A 21,062-nucleotide genomic window follows, 5' to 3' on the forward strand; every position below is an offset into this window, starting at 1 on the left:
TACACCAAAACATTAGTGGATCCAAAATCAAAATTAAAACATAGTTCTTACTCCTACATCCACTAAAACACAGTAATGTGCATCAATAAGATTACCGCGACAACCTATAATAAATTCATCGATTAAGCTTTGACAGACATAACCACGATAACCTCAATCAATTTATCACTTAGGCTTTGGCGGAGTAACCACTTCCCCCATGTCGTCATCGGCTGGCGAATCTGGACCGAAGAACTCTTGTAGAAGGTTGTATTGTAGCTCATCCCAGAGATAGTACGCGATAACAAACTCATTCTCCTGCAAAAGCCAGGGACAATTTAAACAACTGAAACAAAAGAAAACAAAACAAGAACAACATTTACATAATACTGATTTTTACCGCAAGCATCTGATGCCACACCACATAAAATGTTGCATTCTTCTAGTATGTGGTAGTGAATGGATGTGTCTATAGTACTACTCCCCTTTTTGAGTTAATACCATTACACTCATTTACCTTTTCAACAGAACGTGAGATAATGGTGATTTAGTGAAGTGTGGACTCCATTTACCCAAAATGGAAAAAAGATAATGAGTTATTAAATCATGAACCTCCTAAAATAAAAATAAAAATGTAGAAGAATTTGGTGGACACAACTTTTTAATTGCAGTTTTAAAACTGGAGTTGAAAAATCTAGTGTAAATAACAATTCCATAGATGTCACTCCAACTCAATGCTCTCAAAGCTCGATACTACATTCAAAGAGAGTGTTGCAACTTCACAACCAAATTGTTTCTTTTTCAGTGGAATTTCACCACCAAATTGTTATTTCAAAGAGGTTGTTTAATATAGGCAATTTCACCACCAAATTGTTAGCTATTGGTGAATGATATTTATAAGGGGGTATAAGTCACTTTTTTTGTCAAACTTACCCATGCATGGATTTTTTGTTGTAGATATGAACTTAGTACTCTCTGGACTGTCATGATAGTTACACAAGCTTTTATAGAATTTAAGGGCATGATTGAGCAGTGAGCGATCTTCCCTAACTTCATAGAATTTTCCTGCCTTTGAACTATAATAAACTTGAAAACAAATTCATTTTGCATAAATTCATAAAAGAACAATGTTGCTTAGACATTTGTGCAACCTTAATAGCATATATACCTGAGCAGAGGCAGAATTGTAACTTCATCTGAGATGCAGTTAGGCAATTTCTTCAAGTTCTGCAGTTAGTGTTATTTGGAGAAATAAAAAACGGGAAATGTAACTAAAGCTTGTATTTCCTTTAATGCCTTTGACTTTTTGGGCATTTTCATGGGACACCTAGGTTTCGGTAGCTCACAACCAAATGCTCTAACAAGATCCATTCCTCGTGCTAACCTTTTATTAGATTCATTGCATCTGTTATAGCACCTTTGAAGTATGAAAACTAGTCACATTAGTTATTAGGCCATTAAATTTCAATACAAGAGGCTATAAGTTTATGTATACTGTCAAACACTTTCAGCAAGCATAAATTTGATAACAAAATTTGACTATTAATTTGACGGATTAGGTACCATCCTACTTTTGGAAGCTTGACGGTATATACAAACAAAATATTATGGATGTTTATAAACTAACTATTCTATTATGTTTCTCAGGATCACTTGTGGATGTGTTAAGTGATCCTGATTTACCAAACCTTGCATTCTTCAAAGAGGTATACATCGTTGTACATTTTATTTAGTTTTTTCATCTATGATGTTTTTATTAATTAGTTTTTAATAAAATAGGCCGATAGTTGTCTGTTGTTGACTAATCCCAAGTGCATTCTTCCCGTACGTGACCAAAGAAATTCGAGTAAGATTTGAAATGAAATTCTTTATTTGAATTAGTACAACGGTAATCATTTTCGATGCTTGTTTTAGATTTATGTACTGGATTTGTCGTCACTGCGACGATGTACGGTGAAGAGGTTGCAAAAAAAGGTCCTCCCAAGAAGGATCTGTACAAGAATTAATGGACTACATACATTGGTACAAGCGTTCTTATTTGGTTGAATCTAATGGTCCATTTAAAGTCTCACCTCAGGGGTTTGGGTGTGACTTCATAACAACATTTAATTATATCAAAAGACATGGCCTATGCCCAAAAATAATTTACTCATGGGTGGGGCGTTGTATTCCTACAGATCCTACACAACCTATTATGTATGATCGTAAGAAAGACAAGTGGGATGGTGCTACTGAAGTCGGGACACATAAAGTACAATATGTAAGTAAATTTACCGTGCATACTTTCTTTAAAAAAACGTCTGAATTTTAATATTTTTAACTATTCATTTTGTTGGAATATAAATGATATATGTTGGAGGAGTAATTTAGTTTGGATGAAATATTTGAGAGGAGAATGGGTGGAATATATGTGAAATGGTTTAGGAGAGGTTGGTGATGTGGGAAAACAAAGGAACACTTTTATTTCTCAAACTTTCTCAAGTTCTCAACTTGTTCAACTTGTTACAATTCACCCATATTTATAGGTAGGGGTGGGTAAACGGTTTTTGGTTATTCGGTTAACCGAGAACCGAATCGATACCGGTTGATTATCGGTTAACCAATAATCAAAATTTACAGTTATCGGATCGGTACCGGTTTTACGTTTTTGTTCCAAGTTGGTTATCGGTTATAACCACCGGTTTCGGTTGTCGGTTATAACCACCGGTTATCGGTAACCATCGGTTATAACCGATAACCAAATTAAATTCAATTTTAATTTCAATTATATGTTTATTTAATACTAGAAGAAATTATAATTTACTTTCAAACTTTGTCACAATGGAAGAAATTGTAATTTATATTTAAATTTTGTCAAAGTCTCGTATTGCAATGTCAAAAAAGTCCATTTTAATTTGTGTCACTATCAATTGTAGTATTATACTTATAAATTTATATCTCAAAGTCAATAAAGTGCTTAAGCATTACTATTTCGAAAATAGAATAACCCTTCACTTATTATTGGAGAAAAGTTTTAAAATTATAGATCATGTAAAGTTTAAGTATTTTAAAGTGCCTAAACAATTTATGTATTACTTGTAAAAGAATAATAATAATAATAATAATAATAATAATAATAATAATAATAATAATAATAATAGATGAAATGTTACAAGCTAAAACCATAAACAATTTTAATAATCATTATATTTTTAATTAATAATAGAAGAAATTGTAATTTACTTTAAAACTTTGTCAAAATAGAAGAATTTGGTGTATTGTTTTAAGCAATTCAGTTAGTTCAGTTAATACTGATAACCGACTGGTTCTAACCGAGTCGGTTATTAAGTAACCGAACTTGAGATTCGTTCGGTTCCGGTTAGTTTTTTGACGAAATTTTGGGTTCGGTTAACTAACTAGAATTTTCTACTTAATTCTTTAGTATTCTAAATTTCTAGATTTTTATGGATGAAAATCTAGATATTTGTTGAATAATATCTATTATCTAGAGGATTCTCCTAAAATATCTAGATATTTCTACTAAAATATCTAGATATTCTACTACTCCTTAAAATTCTAGAGAATTCTATTTAATATCTAGATATTTACATCTCCAATTCTAGATAATTCTACATAATATCTAGATATTTATATAAGGGTTTTTGACCTTAAAAATCATAAACTTTGCCCGAATTCCGATTTTTCTCACAAACTTTCAAATTTGTTTTTAAAACCATCAACTTTCGATTCGTATGCAATTTGTCAACCCGATCCGAATACCCAATTTCCACTTAAATTTCGGCACGAAATTGTCCAACGTGGACGCCGTAAAAATGACTGGGCAACGGCGTTGTTTTGTGCACACCCTAATTTAAAACACGTATCATGTTTATTGGAGCATTTAAGCTCGACTTCCACCATCATTGGAGCATTTTCTTCTAGATTTCAACCCGATTCAAGCCTCCATTGGAGCATTTTCTTCCAGATTTCAACTCCAGCCAGTTGTATTCTTCAATTTGTCGTGTATTGGACTGATTTGGTTGATAATTGCTTTCTGATTATTTGTGTCGTTTGCTTTTGTTTAACTTATTTTGGGTATTTTGGTTTCGAATTAGGGTTGCACGATGAGTTTATCTGAAAATTTGGGTGTTTGGGTGTTCGGATTAGGGTTATAGGTGTTGCTTAGGTGCTTGAGATGTCGTCTTCTTCACAAACATCAAGCTTGAACTCGGTTGGAATCATATGGAATATGTTATATGCAATCATGGAGTTCCTGCTGAGCCCAACTTCCAACTTTCACCTTCTTCTCCAATCTCCAATCGTAAATCTCAAAGGGGAAAAGCGGCTACTTGAGAAAGACGAAGTGTGTTTGTGATGGAATACGAAGAAGCCCTAGGTTTTGGAGCTTTTCTTTAGTTTAATTGTAATTATTTGTTTAATATTTGTTTATTATTTATTTATTATTATTTAGTCTATACATATTATTTTATATTTAATTTCCATATCACCATAAGTATGCCAAATAGGATCCAGCTATCCCTTGATATGCCAAATAGGATTATTTATGACATGTATACAAGCCGGCGTTCACCGCAGACCCGCCTCTGACCCGCCGTGAGAAATTGCATACGAATCGAAAGTTGATGGTTTTACAAGCAAATTTGAAAGTTTGTGGGAAAAAACGGAATTCAAGGAAAGTTTATGGTTTTTAAGGCCAAGAACCTTTTATATAATATCTAGATACTTACAAAATCAAGTTTATATTTTTAATATTCCAACACATTTTTGGTACAGGATGAAAAAATCAAGATTACAACTTTTGCAAAATTGCTAGTCTGGAAGATGTTGAAAAAGTGCTGCGTAAGCGACCGGTAACCGGTGTGATAAAGTCAACATTAGAATTCATGGGGTGTAATAATGGGGTATGACATCATTTTTAATTCTCAACTTTTCACACTCCAGTTTAATATTTGATAACATTATTAATTGATAAAATTGTTACTTGCTAGGATATGTTGAAATATGATCACCCATCAGTGTGTATGGGCTTGGAAAGTCATTCCGTAACCCTTGTAGGTTATGGACATGACGGCAGCGACAAGTACTACATTGTTCAGAATTCATATGGTCTCGATTGGGGTTATCGTGGGTACTGCAAAATCTGGAGGGACCCTGTTAAGGACTTTTACGTTCCCGTACATACTAAGAGTCTGGTGACAGTTCTGGTTCAACATCAAGTAAGAAAAAATTTTAGTCTCTCTCTATCTATATATACTCCATATATTTTGTAATGATCTAATTTTATTTTATTTGTTTATGATTGTAACATCATTTGCAGATTAGCAAACTTGTCACCTTATCAAGGTCGTGAAGGTTGTATGCATGACATTCTTCAAGGTTCAATTTACATATTTGGATATTGTATTTGACTTAAACTTTGTTATCAAGAAAATTGCCCAAGTAGCTTAATTTTGCCAATAAGGCTAATTTCTATATACTCTCTTGTTTCTGGTGATAATTGCATTCTGTTTGCTCATTAAAAATCGGTTATAACTGACTTGCGGTTATTAATCAGTCATAGTTTGGTAGCTAACATACCAAGTATTCATAATCCAATAATTGTCCTTCTATTCTTTGCTAAAACTTGTGTTTATTGTTTTAAGCTCATAATAGTCCGTTAAATAAACCTAGACTACTAGTATCTGTGTTAAATTAGTAATAGGATTTAGTCTTAGTAATGAAATTTTGATTAATTGTTTCCATCTAGTGTTTCTTTAAATGATTAATGAATGAATGAATCATGAGCTTCGATTCATATTTGAGTCTTCTGTCATGAAGATTGGTCATATAGTTATTTTGGATATTTGTGAATGTTATGATCCCTTTTTTATCATGTTTGATTTCATTCAATGGAACTTGAAGAGCAGTATATTGTGAATGCATTTGCTTATCTATGGCTAAACTATGTGACTCCAATTCCAACTGTCTTTTTTTTTATATTTATTTTATATCTATGTATTTTTCTTATTATTGTTATTATTATTACTTCTGTTTTTGTTTCTTTATCTATTTTTATGTTTTTCTTATGTTATGTCATCTATTTTTTATAAATTGTACTGTTTTACATCTAAGTAATTAACTTATTTATAATATTATTCGTTATCAATAATGTAACTATGTAAATATATCATCACATTAAGTTTGTTGTGATCATCACCAAGATCTCCTAGCACCCTAAGTTTCTCTTCTGCGAATCTTTGGAAAATCAATGATAGGTTCTCAAGATCTAACACTTTATCACAAAAGGCATAATTTTCCTCTTCCAAGACATTATGTTTTTCCTCGGAATGCATGATACTTCCTTTAAAGATCTTTTCTCCTCAGAACCCTAAACTCTATAGGTTTTCACTTTGTAAGTCCTCTTGCATGTCTGTTAGCTTTGAGTTCAAATTCTCAAATCTGGATCATCAGAGCTTCCTTTTTGCGGTCTTCCTCCCTCAGTTTTGTGTTTACTCTTTATTCATCTCAAGGGGTGTAGAAGAGTCAGTCTGCAACTGTAACACTTGCTCAGTCTTCAGCTTGAGCTCATGCTCTAGGTTGCCCTTTTCCACCTCGACATTCTTTGAATGTAATCCCACTTCCTTAATCCATGTGACAAGAACTTAGAATGCAACATACCGCTCCAGATTTCCTTCATCAGCAAATGTTGGAGTGTACTTGATAGCTGGCTGTTGTAAACCTGGTCTAGTTCCACGTTATCCGCATAGACACAATCCTTAGCAATGCTGAGAACCTTCAATAACTGACAGGTCCCTGACCTCAGAGTACTGAAATGATCTGACATCAATCTGATATTAGACTGCTGCCAGCTGAGATTGTCATGTTCTAGCCGTGAGATCTCCTTTTCCGATAAACTAGACTACTCAATAAGTTTGCAATTCTTTGTGACCTGAGCAGTCGTGCGTAACACAAATATCTCAATTTCACTAGCTATGGCACTATCAAGCGCATGATAGAGTTCTGTCTTTCTTCTTCTGTGTTCTTCTTGCAGATTATGCATATCAGATTGAATTACAGTCAGTCGAGCTTTGTTCATCTCAATGACACTTGAACTCTTCAACTTTGCAAAGAGTTAATTCTTTCTCATATTCTAGATTCTCACATCTTCCTATAAGTTCTCCATGAAGTTTCTCCAGATCTACCAGTCTTCTCTGAGTTTGTTCCAGCTGAGTAGTTAAACTGGCGTGAATCTTCCAAGATTTTTGATTTGGCCTTTAAAGCTTCAAGCTGATGGTGTGCATCATACGAACTGTGTTGTTCTCTGTGAGTTTCTCTAGATTCTTGTCTGTTTCCTGCAATTGTTCTAGCTCTTCTATCTTCCCTCTAACAGCATCTAATTCAGCGGGAGGACTTCAAGATCGAAGTTTTCTCAAGAAGCTGTTCCATAATTTCCATTTTCAGCTACATTCCCTCTGGCAAGTTTCTTCACTGATGATCTCAAGGATTCTGGATTCAAGCCTACTTCATGTGCCTGGTCCAAAGTTGAATGGTGCTTCATGTTCAGATCATATAGTTCCTTTTTCATGCACTAGATCTCTTGCTGCAGTGCATTTTTCTGTTGATTCCGTTAACCTAGAAATCCCATTCCAGCATATCCTGTATTGATAATGCAGAATCAAGATGCTTGTTCTCCTGCTTAACCTTAGAATGATTTTGGGTCTCGGAGCTCCTCCCGAGCGCAATTGTTCTTCTTGTACAGCAGCCAGCGGCGTATACACGCTGGAACAAGGGGTACAACTGTACCCCAAAATTTTCTACTTTAATACTATATGTAGTCCCATTTTCATACAATCCATCGGTGGCCCAGTGGAAAGTATTTTTCAATTTAAATTTCTCTTCTCCAAATTAACTTGGTTTTAATTAATATCACCTCTAATTCAATTTTATTTTGTTCTCAATTCATATTTAAGTTTTATTAATTATTATGTTTTTAACAAATTTATTAGTTTAACCACTAACTTGATATAACTGGATTGAAATAAGTTTTATAAAGTACTCCATATTTATAAAACTAACATCCTCATTATATTCATATCTATATAATATATTGCTAAATAGAAAAAACATGAATACTTGTATTTCAAATGTATAATTTACGTGATAATATAAAATAATTTACTTTTATTTAAAATGAAGTTTTTTGATTAAAAAAAAATAAAGACAGACATTTTATTTTTAAAAAAATAGAATAATTGAAAAAACATAATAAAGAAAGCAAAAAAGATTAGTCACATTTTGAAATTTTAAGTGGTCGTAATTATTTTTTCACCTCCAAATTGAAAATACTGGATACGCCACTGAGTCAGCAGCCCATAGTCTTCCCAGTTCCTTACTTCCTTCTGCTTCTCTGTAAGCTCTTGAGATTGAGTTCCCATCTTCAACATCAGTAAAGACTGGTTCGATTTTTCCAAGATCAGACATTGTTCCTCAGCACCTTTTAACTTGGACACTTAATTTTCTATCTCCCTATCGAGGTGCTTTGCCTCCTCGTTGGCCTATGTGAGTTTCTTCTCCAGACTTTAAATTGTCTCCAAGCACAGCTGGTTTACTTTCCTTTTTCGTCGATGAGGTTTTGAATGATGTTTAACATCTACAAATTTCATGTTAGATTGTGTTAGTGGTACATCTAATACGGTTTTTGAGGAGACTTCTCTTTGACGCAATATCATCATTTAATTGCTTTTCTACAAAGTTTTTTTTTTTGTACACAATAAAATATTTATTTCAATTTAGGGGTGTGATAAAGATGTATGTTAATTTACTTTAGTAAAACATTTTTTTTACAATTTTGACAAACTAAACACTATCTTTTTTGATGAGATGATTGTTTGGCTTATGTGCATAAAGATGCTAAAATTATCTTCTTGAATACAAAACTCCCGGTAAATAAAGAAATACTCCTAGTACAAAATTATCGTTTTCAATTCTGGAATTTAGTATCCAAGAAAATAAAATTAGGTTGATAAGGGAATTTATAAGTTTGGTAAGAAAAGAGACATCTTTACAAATTCCAAACAAGTATTCTAACAGTAATTGATAGTGAAAGAATATATAAGAATATGATTGGATTAAAAATTAAGAAGCTGAAGCTGAAAAGCGTGGTTGGGAGAGGCGTCCACTTTCTTCTTCTTTTTGAATTTTGCTAAGAGTAGTCAAAATTGGTTCTAAACCTATAGCCAAAATATGAATTTGGTGCAAAACATTCACTTTTTGAAAATCGGGTCCAAACATTTGAAATCGTTATCGAAGCGGTGCTAAACATTTGAAATCGTTATCGAAATGGTCCTTTTCTGTCAAAAACTAACGGGCAACGCCTAATTAATGATTTTTTAAACTTGATTAATACACTAATACATAATTAATTAAATAAAATTAAATATAAAATTAATAAAATGCTTAGAAATTTTAAAATTGACTATTTCTCCCTCTTTTTCCTTCTCTTCCACCTCTCATTCGTTCTTCCTAAATCGGAATCTCTCTCTTCTCTCTGGTGTTCAACGTCGTCGCGTCTTTCTCTCGACTGACAACGAGCAGGCAGAGGCGACGGAAGCGAAACCATCTTCCAACAATAGCGACCGCGTCGGGAGAGATAACAACGCCGGACCGCCGAGAAAGAAAATTGAGAGAGAGATGAGGAGGACCGAAAGAAATGGGGGTTGATGGCGACAGCAATAGTGGACGGCGACGGTTTTGATCTCAGACAACAGCAATGCAGAGAAACACGCGATGACAACGATTTGTGGAGGAGCAAGCAGAGAGAGAAAGACGCGACGACGTTGAGCGCCGGAGAGAAGAAGAGAGAGATTCTGATTTAGGAAGAACGAAGGAGAGATGGAAGAGAAGGAAAAAGAGGGAGAAAAAGTCGATTTTGAATTTCTTAGCATTTTATTATTTTTATATTTAATTTTGTTTAATTAATTATGCATTAGTATATTAATTAAGTTAAAAAATCATTAATTAGGCGTTGACCGTTAGTTTTTGAACGAAAAGGACCACTTCGACAACGATTTCAAATGTTTAGGACCACTTCGATAACGATTTCAAATGTTTTGGACCCGATTTTCAAAAAGTAAATGTTTTGGACCAAATTCGTATTCTGACTATATGTTTATGACCAATTTTGACCTTTGTTCTTTTGTTAAAATATTAGGGTTTCTTTTGATTTTAGGTTTTGGGCCTCCCTTTTTGGGCCAAATAATTTTGTGGTATAACCTCTCAAATATTCTAGCATGGACCGAAAATTTTAGAAGAAAGGAGAAATTTGGGCTTTGGAGCCTAAGTGAGGAAATGGACTTTATCTCTTAATTTTGGGTTTGATATTATTTGAGTTGTTTGAAGTGTTTAAAAATTAATCTTGTGATTAATTATTTTATTTTTCTTCTTTTAGTTGAATCTCTAGATTTAATTAATACTTTATCATCCTTAAATTAATTTCTTAAAGATTTAGAAATGTAGGAGTCCAATGAACTCTCTCCCAAATAATTGACAATTTCTTTTAAAGTCTCTTATATAATAGAAATGTTTGAGCTCAATGATAATAGGGTCCACATTTCACTAACTCATTTCACTCACATTTCATTTAAAATTACTATATACAACTGAGACTCATATTTCACTAACTTTTTTCTACCCACTTTTCTTAACATCTCTTAAAGGAGTGAACTACGCAAATGGTCCCTGAACTACGCGTTTCGAACGCAAACGGTTCCTGAACTTTAAAAATATCATGGTAGTCCCTGAACTAAGGTGTAATCACATTCATAATACTTTTTCACTATTCATCACAATTTTGCACCAAAAATGCCCCCAAGGCATGAGGACATTTTTGGACATTCATATCTAGGTACTAAATACGAATTTTTCTATATCTCTCAATAATATTTTCTTATAGTTTAATGATTACCTAAAATGATATTTTTCACTTCACTTTTTCAATCAATTTATGTCAAATCTTCTTTCTCTCACTTTCACTTAAACTATTATAAAGTAAAAAATTAAAATAAAATAGTATATTATGAAATTCTTAAATATATTAATTATAATTTTAATTTTTCTAATTAATTTATTTAAGAATTTCATAGTTTTTTTATTTTTGTTTTTTACTTTCTAAATTTTTAAAGAAAGAGAAAGAAAGACGACCTCACATAAAGTGAATGAAAAAGTGAAATGAAAAATATCATTTCAAGGACTCAAAATATAAGAAAATATCATATTCAATACTCAATAGAGAGATGGATAAAATATCATATCCAGTACCTAGATATGAAAGTCTAAAAATGTCCTCCATGAGGCATTTTTTTTGCAAAATTGTGCAAAATTATGATTAAAATTAAAATTTTAATTTAACTACCATAAAATTGAGCCTTTGTTTTGTCATTCGATACAAGAAAATATCTACCTACGGTTCATGTGATACTTGATAATAGTATCATATTTGAGTTTGAATTCAAACTCGGATCATCATATATTCGTACAAACAGCGTTGAGCTCGACATCATGAGATTCTCAAAAAATAAACAAAATATACCCTTGAGCATCCTCTCAATCGAAGCTCAATTCAAGGTTCTAACTAATGTTAAACTGTAGTTTTATTGGAAGTGCAATGAACTGTAAAAAAAACTACATGAACTAACTGAGAATTTTCCACACAATAAATTAAGCAAAAAACAAATTGTTGAAGAAAGTGAACAGATCATGGATGCAGGTAGTCGCAGAAAGCCCCCTTTTTACAGTGACCACCCTCGTAGAATCTACATATCCTCTGCCCTTTCGGCAGTGGCCGCGAATATCCACCACCGCCACCTCCATATGGTGGCCGACCCCATGCTGGCCGACTCCTCCCGTTCCCGTACCCTCCTTCACCACCACCTTGGTAACCGCCCCGTTCTCTGGGACTATTGAACCTCTCACCGCTATATTTCCGTTGGCCGTCCCACGGCAAGCTTCCATCCCTTGGGCTGCGGTTGGTACTGGAGTTTGGCCATGCGGGTCCAGCGTTCGTTCCCCACCCAAGGTTCGCCATTCCCTGGCTAGGCTCTCCGAGGACAAGGTTAACATTGCCTTGCACTGTCACCAGGTTTATGTTACCAATGTTCCCCTGCATTGTACCCCATCCAGGGTCCGATTTGTCGGACCCCGTCCCGGGAGCCACGGCTGCACCAGTGATCACTTGATTCACGTAGGTTGGTGTCGGGGGATGAATCTCCGAACCGGCGTCGCTCCCATGGACAGGAGCGTTCGTCTCCCCCTCACTGCTTGCAGACGAGTTACATGACCTCCGGAAGAAATCGAAGGCGTCGACAGGAGACGTCCCGCTCTGCTTGCTCGGCTCCGATGACTGGGGACTCAAATTCACGTCACTGGTGGAGCTCAAGACATTGCTTTTTTGAGGTTCCAGCACCGAGCTGAATTCCTCGATTGAAATAGAGCTATCATCTGTACTTTCATCTAAGAGAAATTCCCTAGCGAATTTGATAGCTGAAGTGGGTGAACACAATGCCCCTTGCGATTCCATTGCATCGACTTCAGCTAACAAGTCTGACACCGAATTTTCCCCTAAATCAATGAACTCGAACGGCTCATTCATCATCGCACGCCAGTCAGGCATGTTCGACGTCGGATGGGACGCAGAATCTGGTGGCATGCTGTCCAAAGTATCAATCTTAACTTCGGGATGTTTCGAAGGAGATACAGAGATGGAGGCCGGATCCCATTCCTGGATTGATGGTCTTGCAGGCGTCGGAGAATATCCACACCATTCGTCAGCTACTTCTGGAAGTTGGATGCTACCGTTACAGATTGGCCCTGAGTTCGACACGGGGAGATTTACAAACCCATCTGGTTTGGTCTGAGTTGCCTCAGCTCCCTCATTTTCATTGTTAGAGTTTGGTGGACTTAGCAGCTCCAAAACACCAGAGTTCTCGGCAGGGACATCTGCAGATACAAACGGCTGGTTTTCAACCTCAGGCGTAGGACTTGGGAGAAACAAGATATTTACATCCTCAGCTGGTTTACACGAGCTGGATGGCTCTAACACAGGCGCAGATTCGATATCATTTGAGCCCAAGTCAATATTTAAAGGTCTCAAATTCTCTTCAGAAGGTTTGCCTGATCGATCCTCCTCGAGCCCTCTAGTCATAGGACTTTCAGTTAGCCCACCTGAGTTCTTTTCTTCGGTTTGTGAACTCTGGTTGGGATCATCTTCCCCCTGGAATTGATCAGTCAAAGCTGCAGGTATCGTTTCAGGGCTTGACGGACGAGGCAAAGTATGCACTTTGACATCATCGACACTAGAATTACTATCTTTGAGCAAATCCCTACATTGTGGCCGGCTAGAGGAGCTCAAGTCGCCCACCTTCAGAACTCCAGTAGCCTCTGTTTGCTTATTACCATCTCTACTGGTCCCGTTCGTTTCTTCCCTTACATTAATTCCATCGGGAGGCCTGTTTCCATGCAGACCTGAAGACCGTGCACATGACAAATCTGATGGTATATGGACTTTCCCGCTCAGTGCATCAGTGAGAAGTAATGAGTCGTATTGCTCATGATTCGTCCATATCCTCATATGAGGTGGAAAAAGACCTGTTGTGTTCCACTTCCGAAGCTGCATCATGGAAAATGGTCCTTGAATCTTACCATTGGGATCACGATAATGCCACAGTTTCTCAGTTTCTGCACAAGGTGAGTTTCCCGTGCAGACAGTTGAAGTAGATGTCTCTAAATCAGATCTTTGCGTGGCCTGCTCGTTCGTGCCACTACTTGATCTATTTGCATCAGCATTCTCTATTATTTTTTCCTTCGCCTCAGTATATCGCTCTTCTTTACCTGAATAATTAATACAAATATTTCTGATTTAATCTCAATGAAGAAAATAACTTCCACTGAACTATCTAATCCTACATGTTAGGGTCCGTTTGGTACATGGAATTGGAATTGGAATTGGAATTGGAATTCAATTGGAGGGAATTGAATTAGAATTCAATTCCAAATACTTTGCTTGGCAGAATGAAATAATTGATATGGAATTGAATTTAAAATTTTGAATATGTGCACTGTGTGTGTGAATGTGTGCTTGCAGTGTGTGTGAATGTGTATGTGCAGTGTGTGTGAGAATGTGTGCAGTGTGTGTGTGAATGTGTATGTGCAGTGTGTGTAAGAATGTGTGCAGTGTGTGTGAGAATGTGTGCAGTGTTTGTGTGTGTGAGAATGTGTGCAGTGTTTGTGTGTGTGAGTGCAGTGTGTGTGTGCAGTGTGTGCAGTGTGTGTGTGTAACAATTGATGAGAACTGGAAATTTTTTGATGGTTTCTTTTGTTTTGGTTTGTTTTCTTTGGTTACTATAACTATGTTTATCTTTCATTGAAATAGTTTAAAATCAGAATTGGTAAAATTACTCAGGTTTCATAGACCAAGAAGAATTCCACTACTTTTGATTTGGAATTCAAATTGTGGAATTGGAGGATTTGGAATTTAATTCAATTCCAAATCCAATAATTTTTATGATACCAAACACTGGATTTGGAATTGAAGGCTCCAATTCCAATTCCACACCTCCAATTCCATGTACGAAGTGGAGCCTTTATATCTTAATGTTACCTTTCTTATTGGAGCTCGTCTTTTGTGCTCTTCGAGGAAATCGAAAGTGGCTTGGCCTCACATATTCATCTGCATAATTAAACCATCATTGAAAAAACCAACTATTATTAAAACCGAGGCATATCCACTATCCAGGAGAATTCCACACCCCAGTAATGTACTACTACCTTTTTTACCATCGCCAACACTTCTGTCATCTTCTTCAGAATCATAATTTGGATTCATTTTTGGATCAGCATGTATCTCTGGAACTTCAGCAATTCTGCGCCTTCGCTCCTCAGGGGATTTGAGAAGCTGCAATTCCTTCACACATTCTAGAAGCGTGAAGACTGTCAAGGAAATCCAGAAAAAATTGTTTGTACTAACTTATCATACAACTAGTACTCAATATGTACTCCCAAATTTTGGGTAGATATATTGAGAACTGCAGCATAGATTAGTGAAGATAGAATGACATTTAACAATCAAAATGGGGTATATATGAAGTAGCCATAAACAAAGGATATTCTTTCGCATTCCCCCTCTCGCTAGCTCGATCCCTAAGATGATTTAGCTTCAATATCTCTGCTTCCAGCCACTAAGTTCAGAGTAACAGGATATCAAAACAAAAGGAGACATAAAATTATCTCTATGTACTTCTTAAAGCATGAACCATGGAGCCTGATTACTAAATCAAATTCATGCTGATAAGAACCATAAACTTACATCATTGACCCGGACTGACTGAAGCGCCACAGCTTTATTTTGCACCTCACCCTGCAAGCAAACAGCTTTTAGTGGTCCAGTGGTTTAGAAGTTCACGATCAATTTCAGAAGCAAAGAAACATGAGAACTTACAACAGTAAAATGTTTCACAAGACCGCATCTAATGCTTTGGCGTAGCCTTCCGCATTCTTCCTGAATGGGGGGGGGGGAGTGATTATTAATGGTCATATGGAACATTCAAAGAAAAAGAGTGGAAATTCGTCTTAATCTGAATTTGAAGAGCAGGAAATATTTTAGTTTTAAAAGTGTCTTGCGTCAGGAAGAGCAAAGAACAGATCAATGCATTACAATTTTTACAAATTTATGATTTTCAGAGCTTATAAAGGAACCAGTATGCTAGAAAGATACTATAATGCTAATGAAACTAATAGTTCTAGTACCATAAAAGTAGATTCCCAAAAAAAACTCTAAAGCAATCATCCCAGGTTACCTCAGTAAACTCTTGATTTGAGATGCCATCAATTGAGACAACTTCTTTTTTGTCTAAATTCAAAACTTCAAGCATGGCATCTGCTGTCCTGTTTCCAATTCTATAAGGCTCTGACACCTTACTAGTCCCTGAATCACCGATATCAACGTATAATTGGTGTCAGCATAATCTGGTAAAAATAAGCAGTATGGAAGATTACATGAAAGAAACTAAAGCGTGAATGTGATAAATGAATAGACCATACCTACAACTTGGACAAGCCTGTGAATTTCAGTCTTATGATCATTAGTTGATATTCTAATCCTTACAATAGAACCAATAACCTTATTATTGAAGTTCTCACGATCATCCAGAAGTTTCTCCACCAAATTGCGGCGCATATAGATCAATCTAATGTTATAAACATCAACTGCAGCATATTCATTCAAATCACGCTTCAGTCCTTTGTCTTCACCCATTTTACGATGTTTTCGCTTTCTCCTTCTAGCCGGCATCGCCAATACAAACATTTTACCATTACTCTCCACGTCATTTGCCGAACTAACAGATCCAGCAGGAATGAAAGAACTATTAAGAGAATCATCCTTCATGAGAAAATGAAATTCAAGAAGCTTCAGCATTTCAATGTGACCAACACGTGACTTTCCAAATAAACTTTTTAGCCTTTGATCACATATAATTTGACTCTTCCAGCGGGGATCCCGTAGGTTGTTTCTATTTATGTAGTCAAGTAATAGTGTTTGAACATCAAATTGTGGTATAGCTTGTGTATCACCATTCTTCATGTGTGCAACAAACTCCAAGAGTTCTTTGGACGCCCATTCACTGTCAACTGCAATCTTGTCCGACTCTCTGGTGTTCATGTTCTGGGAGATGCATGGCATGTTGGTATCTTTGACAGGGCTCAAACTATCTAGGTTTTTCTTGATGATTGAGTTGTCGGTTGCTTTTTCAGTGTTCATCTGGTTAGTGACTTTGTCCATGTTTGGCTTCAAAGTATCTTTGTTGTTGCACCGTGACCCCATTTCCTCCTTGTTGCTGTGCAGTTTCTCGATGTGGTCACCATTGATTGAAGTCCTCAAACCATCATGTTGCACCGTGACTTTGTCCATGTTTGGCTTCAAAGTATCTTTGTTGCACAGTGACCTTATTTTCTCGTTGCTGAGTAGTTTCTCTATGTGGTCAACATTGCTTGAAGTCCTCAAACCATCATGCGGAACAAAATTAATATCTACACAGGGCTTGTTCAGTTCCAAGTGTTGAGTAGTCTTATTTGACGCAGAAACTTCTCCACTAACAGACACAGGAAGCACATTATCAAATTGTGGCTTGAAAGCCACTGTAGCCGCAACTTTCCAGGGGTTTTTAGCTTGATTAATCTCGTCAAATGTTAATGATAACTTCTCTTTTAAGAGTAGCCAATACATTTTGAAAAGATACTCCCAGCTAAGTTCGTCATCAAAATCAACTTTAATCTGCAAAGATAATCCCAGTAGGGAAAAAAAAGAATCATGAATCACTGAAATAAATGTGTTTGTGCAAGAAATTGGTAATTATCACCTGAGTATCGCATCCAAATGACATTAAGAATAATAAGAACATTATATCTACTTTAATTAGAGATAGAATCAAGGTCTTCCAGCTAACTCGAAATAGTCAAAATAACTTAGCATGCAAGTAGGTCACAAATGTCACCAATTTCCAGCTAACTACACTATTGTTTGCTGTCAGATTCGCTCTTCCTATCAGTTTTCGGGAGTTATTAGATTAACCTAAATAAGGGAAAATGTGATTTTCATTCGCAATAAATGGGTCTTCTGTTTTAAGCTTAATCCCCATAAATAATTAGTATTTGAGGCTTGTGACAGATATCCTTTTGTGACAAATTTTATTTCAAATAAATACAACACGACAAAATGTACTTAAACTTTATATTATTTCCAGAACCAAGATTCATAATTATGGCACCCCCTAGGTTTAATTTAATGTCAAAAAGATTGTTTATTAGTACTAATGTGATAAGACTTCCACGTGGTAGACGAGAGTAAAAGGTCACGCCTTTTCTTTACACAAAAACCATGTGATTCACACAAAAGGCTTCTGTATGTCACGCTGTCAATAACGTTTTGCGTCATGCCATATACACATTATAGTATGTCCGGACAAATAAAAGTTGGTTTAAAGCAAACATAATTCCACGCTTTCCGCTTTTATTTTCACCCAAATAAATTTCCATAAAAGAAACAGCTAGTTAAATTGGACATCTAAGATGCTGTCAATAGGTTAAGTTGGTTCCTCCCATATTACATACGACATAAGATGCAATAGAACTACAGAACTAGATCGAGTCCTAATAAAAATAATACCTGCCCTTTAGAATATCTAAAGCTAGTTTTTGACATTACCATTATAAACAAGTAAACCAGAAAGATCAACGAACGGAAGTCCTCATAAATGCTAGTTTGATGATTGGTAAGAACTAGGAGTATAAAAGAAGAAAATAATAATCATAACAGGACCAGAAGGATGGAAAATGAAGAAGTAACATATAATGCAGTTTTACCCTAACTGAAGCACATTTACTCACCAAAGTTACGCAAGGAAGGCAAGAAATTCGAATTAAGAAATCATTAAAACTTGAAAACATTAGAAGAAACAAGACCATACCGAGTCATTGGCAGCTTGGTCCTTATTCTCGATCAGCATGATGGGTTTGATGCATGTCGAGCAAAACCCCTTGTTTCCTCTAACACACACAAACTCTTCATTCTTAATACAAGACTTGCACCACGAATTGGTGCAAGTGTAGCACATATAGGACGATGCCTTTCGACACACACTGCATATGTGCCACCCTGAAAGAAATATCAACATAATAATAAGTAAATAACCCCATACCACTAAGAGCTCATCGCGAAACAACGAAAATCAACATACTACCTCTTTGTCGACAAGTGTGAGATCTACGGAATCAATTAATTCATTTAAACTAAGCCAAAAGGCTCAATTTTGCAGCAACTGCATGTTAGGGTTTAGGGTATTCGACAACATTTTCGATCTTTACGAATGTGAAGTTACTAAAAATTATACTCCTATACAGGCTCCTTAAAGCTCTCACAAAAGAGGTAACAAACATACCGCAGTTCCACTTTGCCGTCGACTGGAAAAATGCCTCGTCCCGCTTAATACAAGCCGGATGATATGCCTTTGGACAGCCCCTAATCACATTGATATGAAACCAGCCATAAATTGCCAGAGAATCCAACGATCTAATTAAAGCAACAAAACACACATTCCACGCCCTAACTCCAAACATACATTAACACAAACTCAGCAGAAATTTGTTCAACAAAATTATCAGAAGAAAACAGTTTATTCATCACATCTAAATAAACTCACTTGCGATCGCAGAGCACCAAAGAACCACCATTCAAACAGATAAAGCACACATCGTCTTCCTCATCCTCAACCTTCCGCCGCTTAGGCGGCGGAGGAGGCTTCGCCGCGTGCTGTGGCTTGGGCGGGCGCCCTCTCCTCCGCTTCCCCCCGCCGATCGCCCGCCCCGGAGCCGGAACCGGTCGACTCGGCGCCGATGCAGCGGAATTCCCCACCTCATCGTCGTCATCGTCGTCGCAAAACCCTTGCTGAGCTGCTACAGCAGCTAGCAAAGTCTCAATATTCTCCATTTCGTAAAAAAAACAAACACGCGGTGAAGAATCCCCAAATTTATACACTACCAAATCGCGAGCTCCACAATCATCGATCAGGCACAATCATGCAAAATCAGAAGCCAGCAGATTATATACTCAAAAGAAGAGAGAGAGAGAATTAGAATTTAGAGAGATGGACGGTGGAGCTGGGCTGGTGAGACAGGGATGAATATTGAAATTTGGATTGCTGTTTTTAGTAGTTATTTATTGCAGCAGTAAATTGAGGAAGCCAAACTTCATAATATGATGATAGGAGTGGAATGAATTCATGTGTAGGGTCCACCTCCTCCACCACCAATTTACTGTAGCGGCGAGTCAAACTACGGCAAAGCGTCAAGGACTGGAAATGGACATTTGCCGTCTCTTTCTATTGACCTTTTTTTATTTTTTTATTCTCTTTACTCATATCTCCATTTACACTTTTTAAAAACTAAATTAGAGATAAAATGTGTTTACTATTTTTTACTAGTATTAGCTGGAATTATAATGTTAGAATCTTATAAAAAGTTTGTTTGATTGTGTTGTATTCAATAGGAATTGAATATATTTTAAATTTATGTGATTAAATGAGATTTGTAGGCTAACCACATTTTTTTTATTTCACTCGATTTTCAAATAATTGTTATTTAGACCTCAAATAAGAACAATTATTTGATTCATATCCTTCAAAATTATAAATATTTTTCATATAGTCATATAGTGCAATGGCATATGATATAAATAGTGAATTCAATTTAGTATTTCTTAATTTAACTTCCATTTTAGATAATGGGAATGATTACGTTTGTAATTATGATTATCTATGTCAAAATTAACAAATTTAAACTTGTCAATCACAGTATTTTCGCTGGTAAAAATTCACAAGTCCATACACTTACGCAAGTGGTGACTTAGGGCATCTATAGCCCGATTTTTTAAAGTAACACTTAATTGTCTGAGTGCTTATCTCTATTTTATGCATCTCTATACATGCAAAATCACTTAAATTTTAAGTACTTAAAACTATTTACATTTATTTTTTATTATTATAATTCTAATCATTATTGTTTAATGCACGACTAGGAAGTCAGTGTTATTGATTCGTTTCATTTCCACCGTCATTACACATACATTCTTAGTCAAGGCAGTTGAAGATGCGGTTGTCGCCTTTTGCTCCCCTTGTGCTTCACCGCCTTTTGCCTGGATGACTTCTACTTGGTGTCTGGTTCATCTCCACATTCGTGTTGGGAAATAAACATAGATAATAACAAATACAAAAGAGAAGAACACAAGAATTTTTTACCTAGTTCAATACGATGTGAGGACGATGTTAAACTAGAAGATTCAGTATATAATTTCATGTTGTTTTTACAATGAAAGAGCGCATCTCCATTTATGAGTAAAACCCTAATTTCACACTAAAATATGGTAGGAGATATTCAAGCTCCATTACGAACAATCTCCCACTTGAATACTGACGACTCCCAAACAATCATATCCTTGTGATCTTCTCCCCACATCCGCTTAGCATCATCTTATCTCCACTCCAAGTTCTTAGGCTATTCGA

The 21,062-nt window shown here is 35.9% G+C and overlaps 1 protein-coding gene and 1 long non-coding RNA gene across 2 annotated transcripts; both read right to left on the minus strand.

The window, feature by feature from the left end:
* On the minus strand, positions 1 to 1,209 carry LOC125212936. The gene is made up of 2 exons (XR_007174800.1): positions 1,148 to 1,209; positions 1 to 297 (listed from the first exon to the last, which is right to left on the minus strand). It is a non-coding gene; the product is annotated as an uncharacterized LOC125212936 (long non-coding RNA).
* Positions 1,210 to 11,588: 10,379 nt separating this feature from the next.
* LOC125221859 (zinc finger CCCH domain-containing protein 44-like) lies at positions 11,589 to 19,721 on the minus strand. The gene is made up of 11 exons (XM_048124168.1): positions 19,206 to 19,721; positions 18,945 to 19,024; positions 18,474 to 18,661; positions 16,051 to 17,281; positions 15,807 to 15,934; positions 15,449 to 15,508; positions 15,317 to 15,367; positions 15,118 to 15,188; positions 14,779 to 14,933; positions 14,612 to 14,680; positions 11,589 to 13,842 (listed from the first exon to the last, which is right to left on the minus strand). The coding sequence occupies exons 1-11, from the start codon at positions 19,490 to 19,492 to the stop codon at positions 11,711 to 11,713; spliced, it is 4,452 nt and encodes a 1,483-aa protein (XP_047980125.1). The 5' UTR covers positions 19,493 to 19,721; the 3' UTR covers positions 11,589 to 11,710.
* Positions 19,722 to 21,062: the final 1,341 nt, after the last annotated feature.

The sequence above is a fragment of the Salvia hispanica genome, chromosome 1, assembly GCF_023119035.1.
Source record: "Salvia hispanica cultivar TCC Black 2014 chromosome 1, UniMelb_Shisp_WGS_1.0, whole genome shotgun sequence".
Lineage (NCBI taxonomy): Eukaryota > Viridiplantae > Streptophyta > Magnoliopsida > Lamiales > Lamiaceae > Salvia > Salvia hispanica.

Coding starts and splice junctions, on each gene's coding strand:
- LOC125221859 (XM_048124168.1), bottom strand. CDS start 19,492: ATGGAGAATATTGAGACTTTGCTAGCTGCTGTAGCAGCTCAGCAAGGG. Junction 19,025..19,205: donor TTGGTGCTCTGCGATCGCAA/GTGAGTTTATTT, acceptor CAATGTGATTAG/GGGCTGTCCAAAGGCATATC. Junction 15,368..15,448: donor TTGTGAAACATTTTACTGTT/GTAAGTTCTCAT, acceptor GTTTGCTTGCAG/GGTGAGGTGCAAAATAAAGC.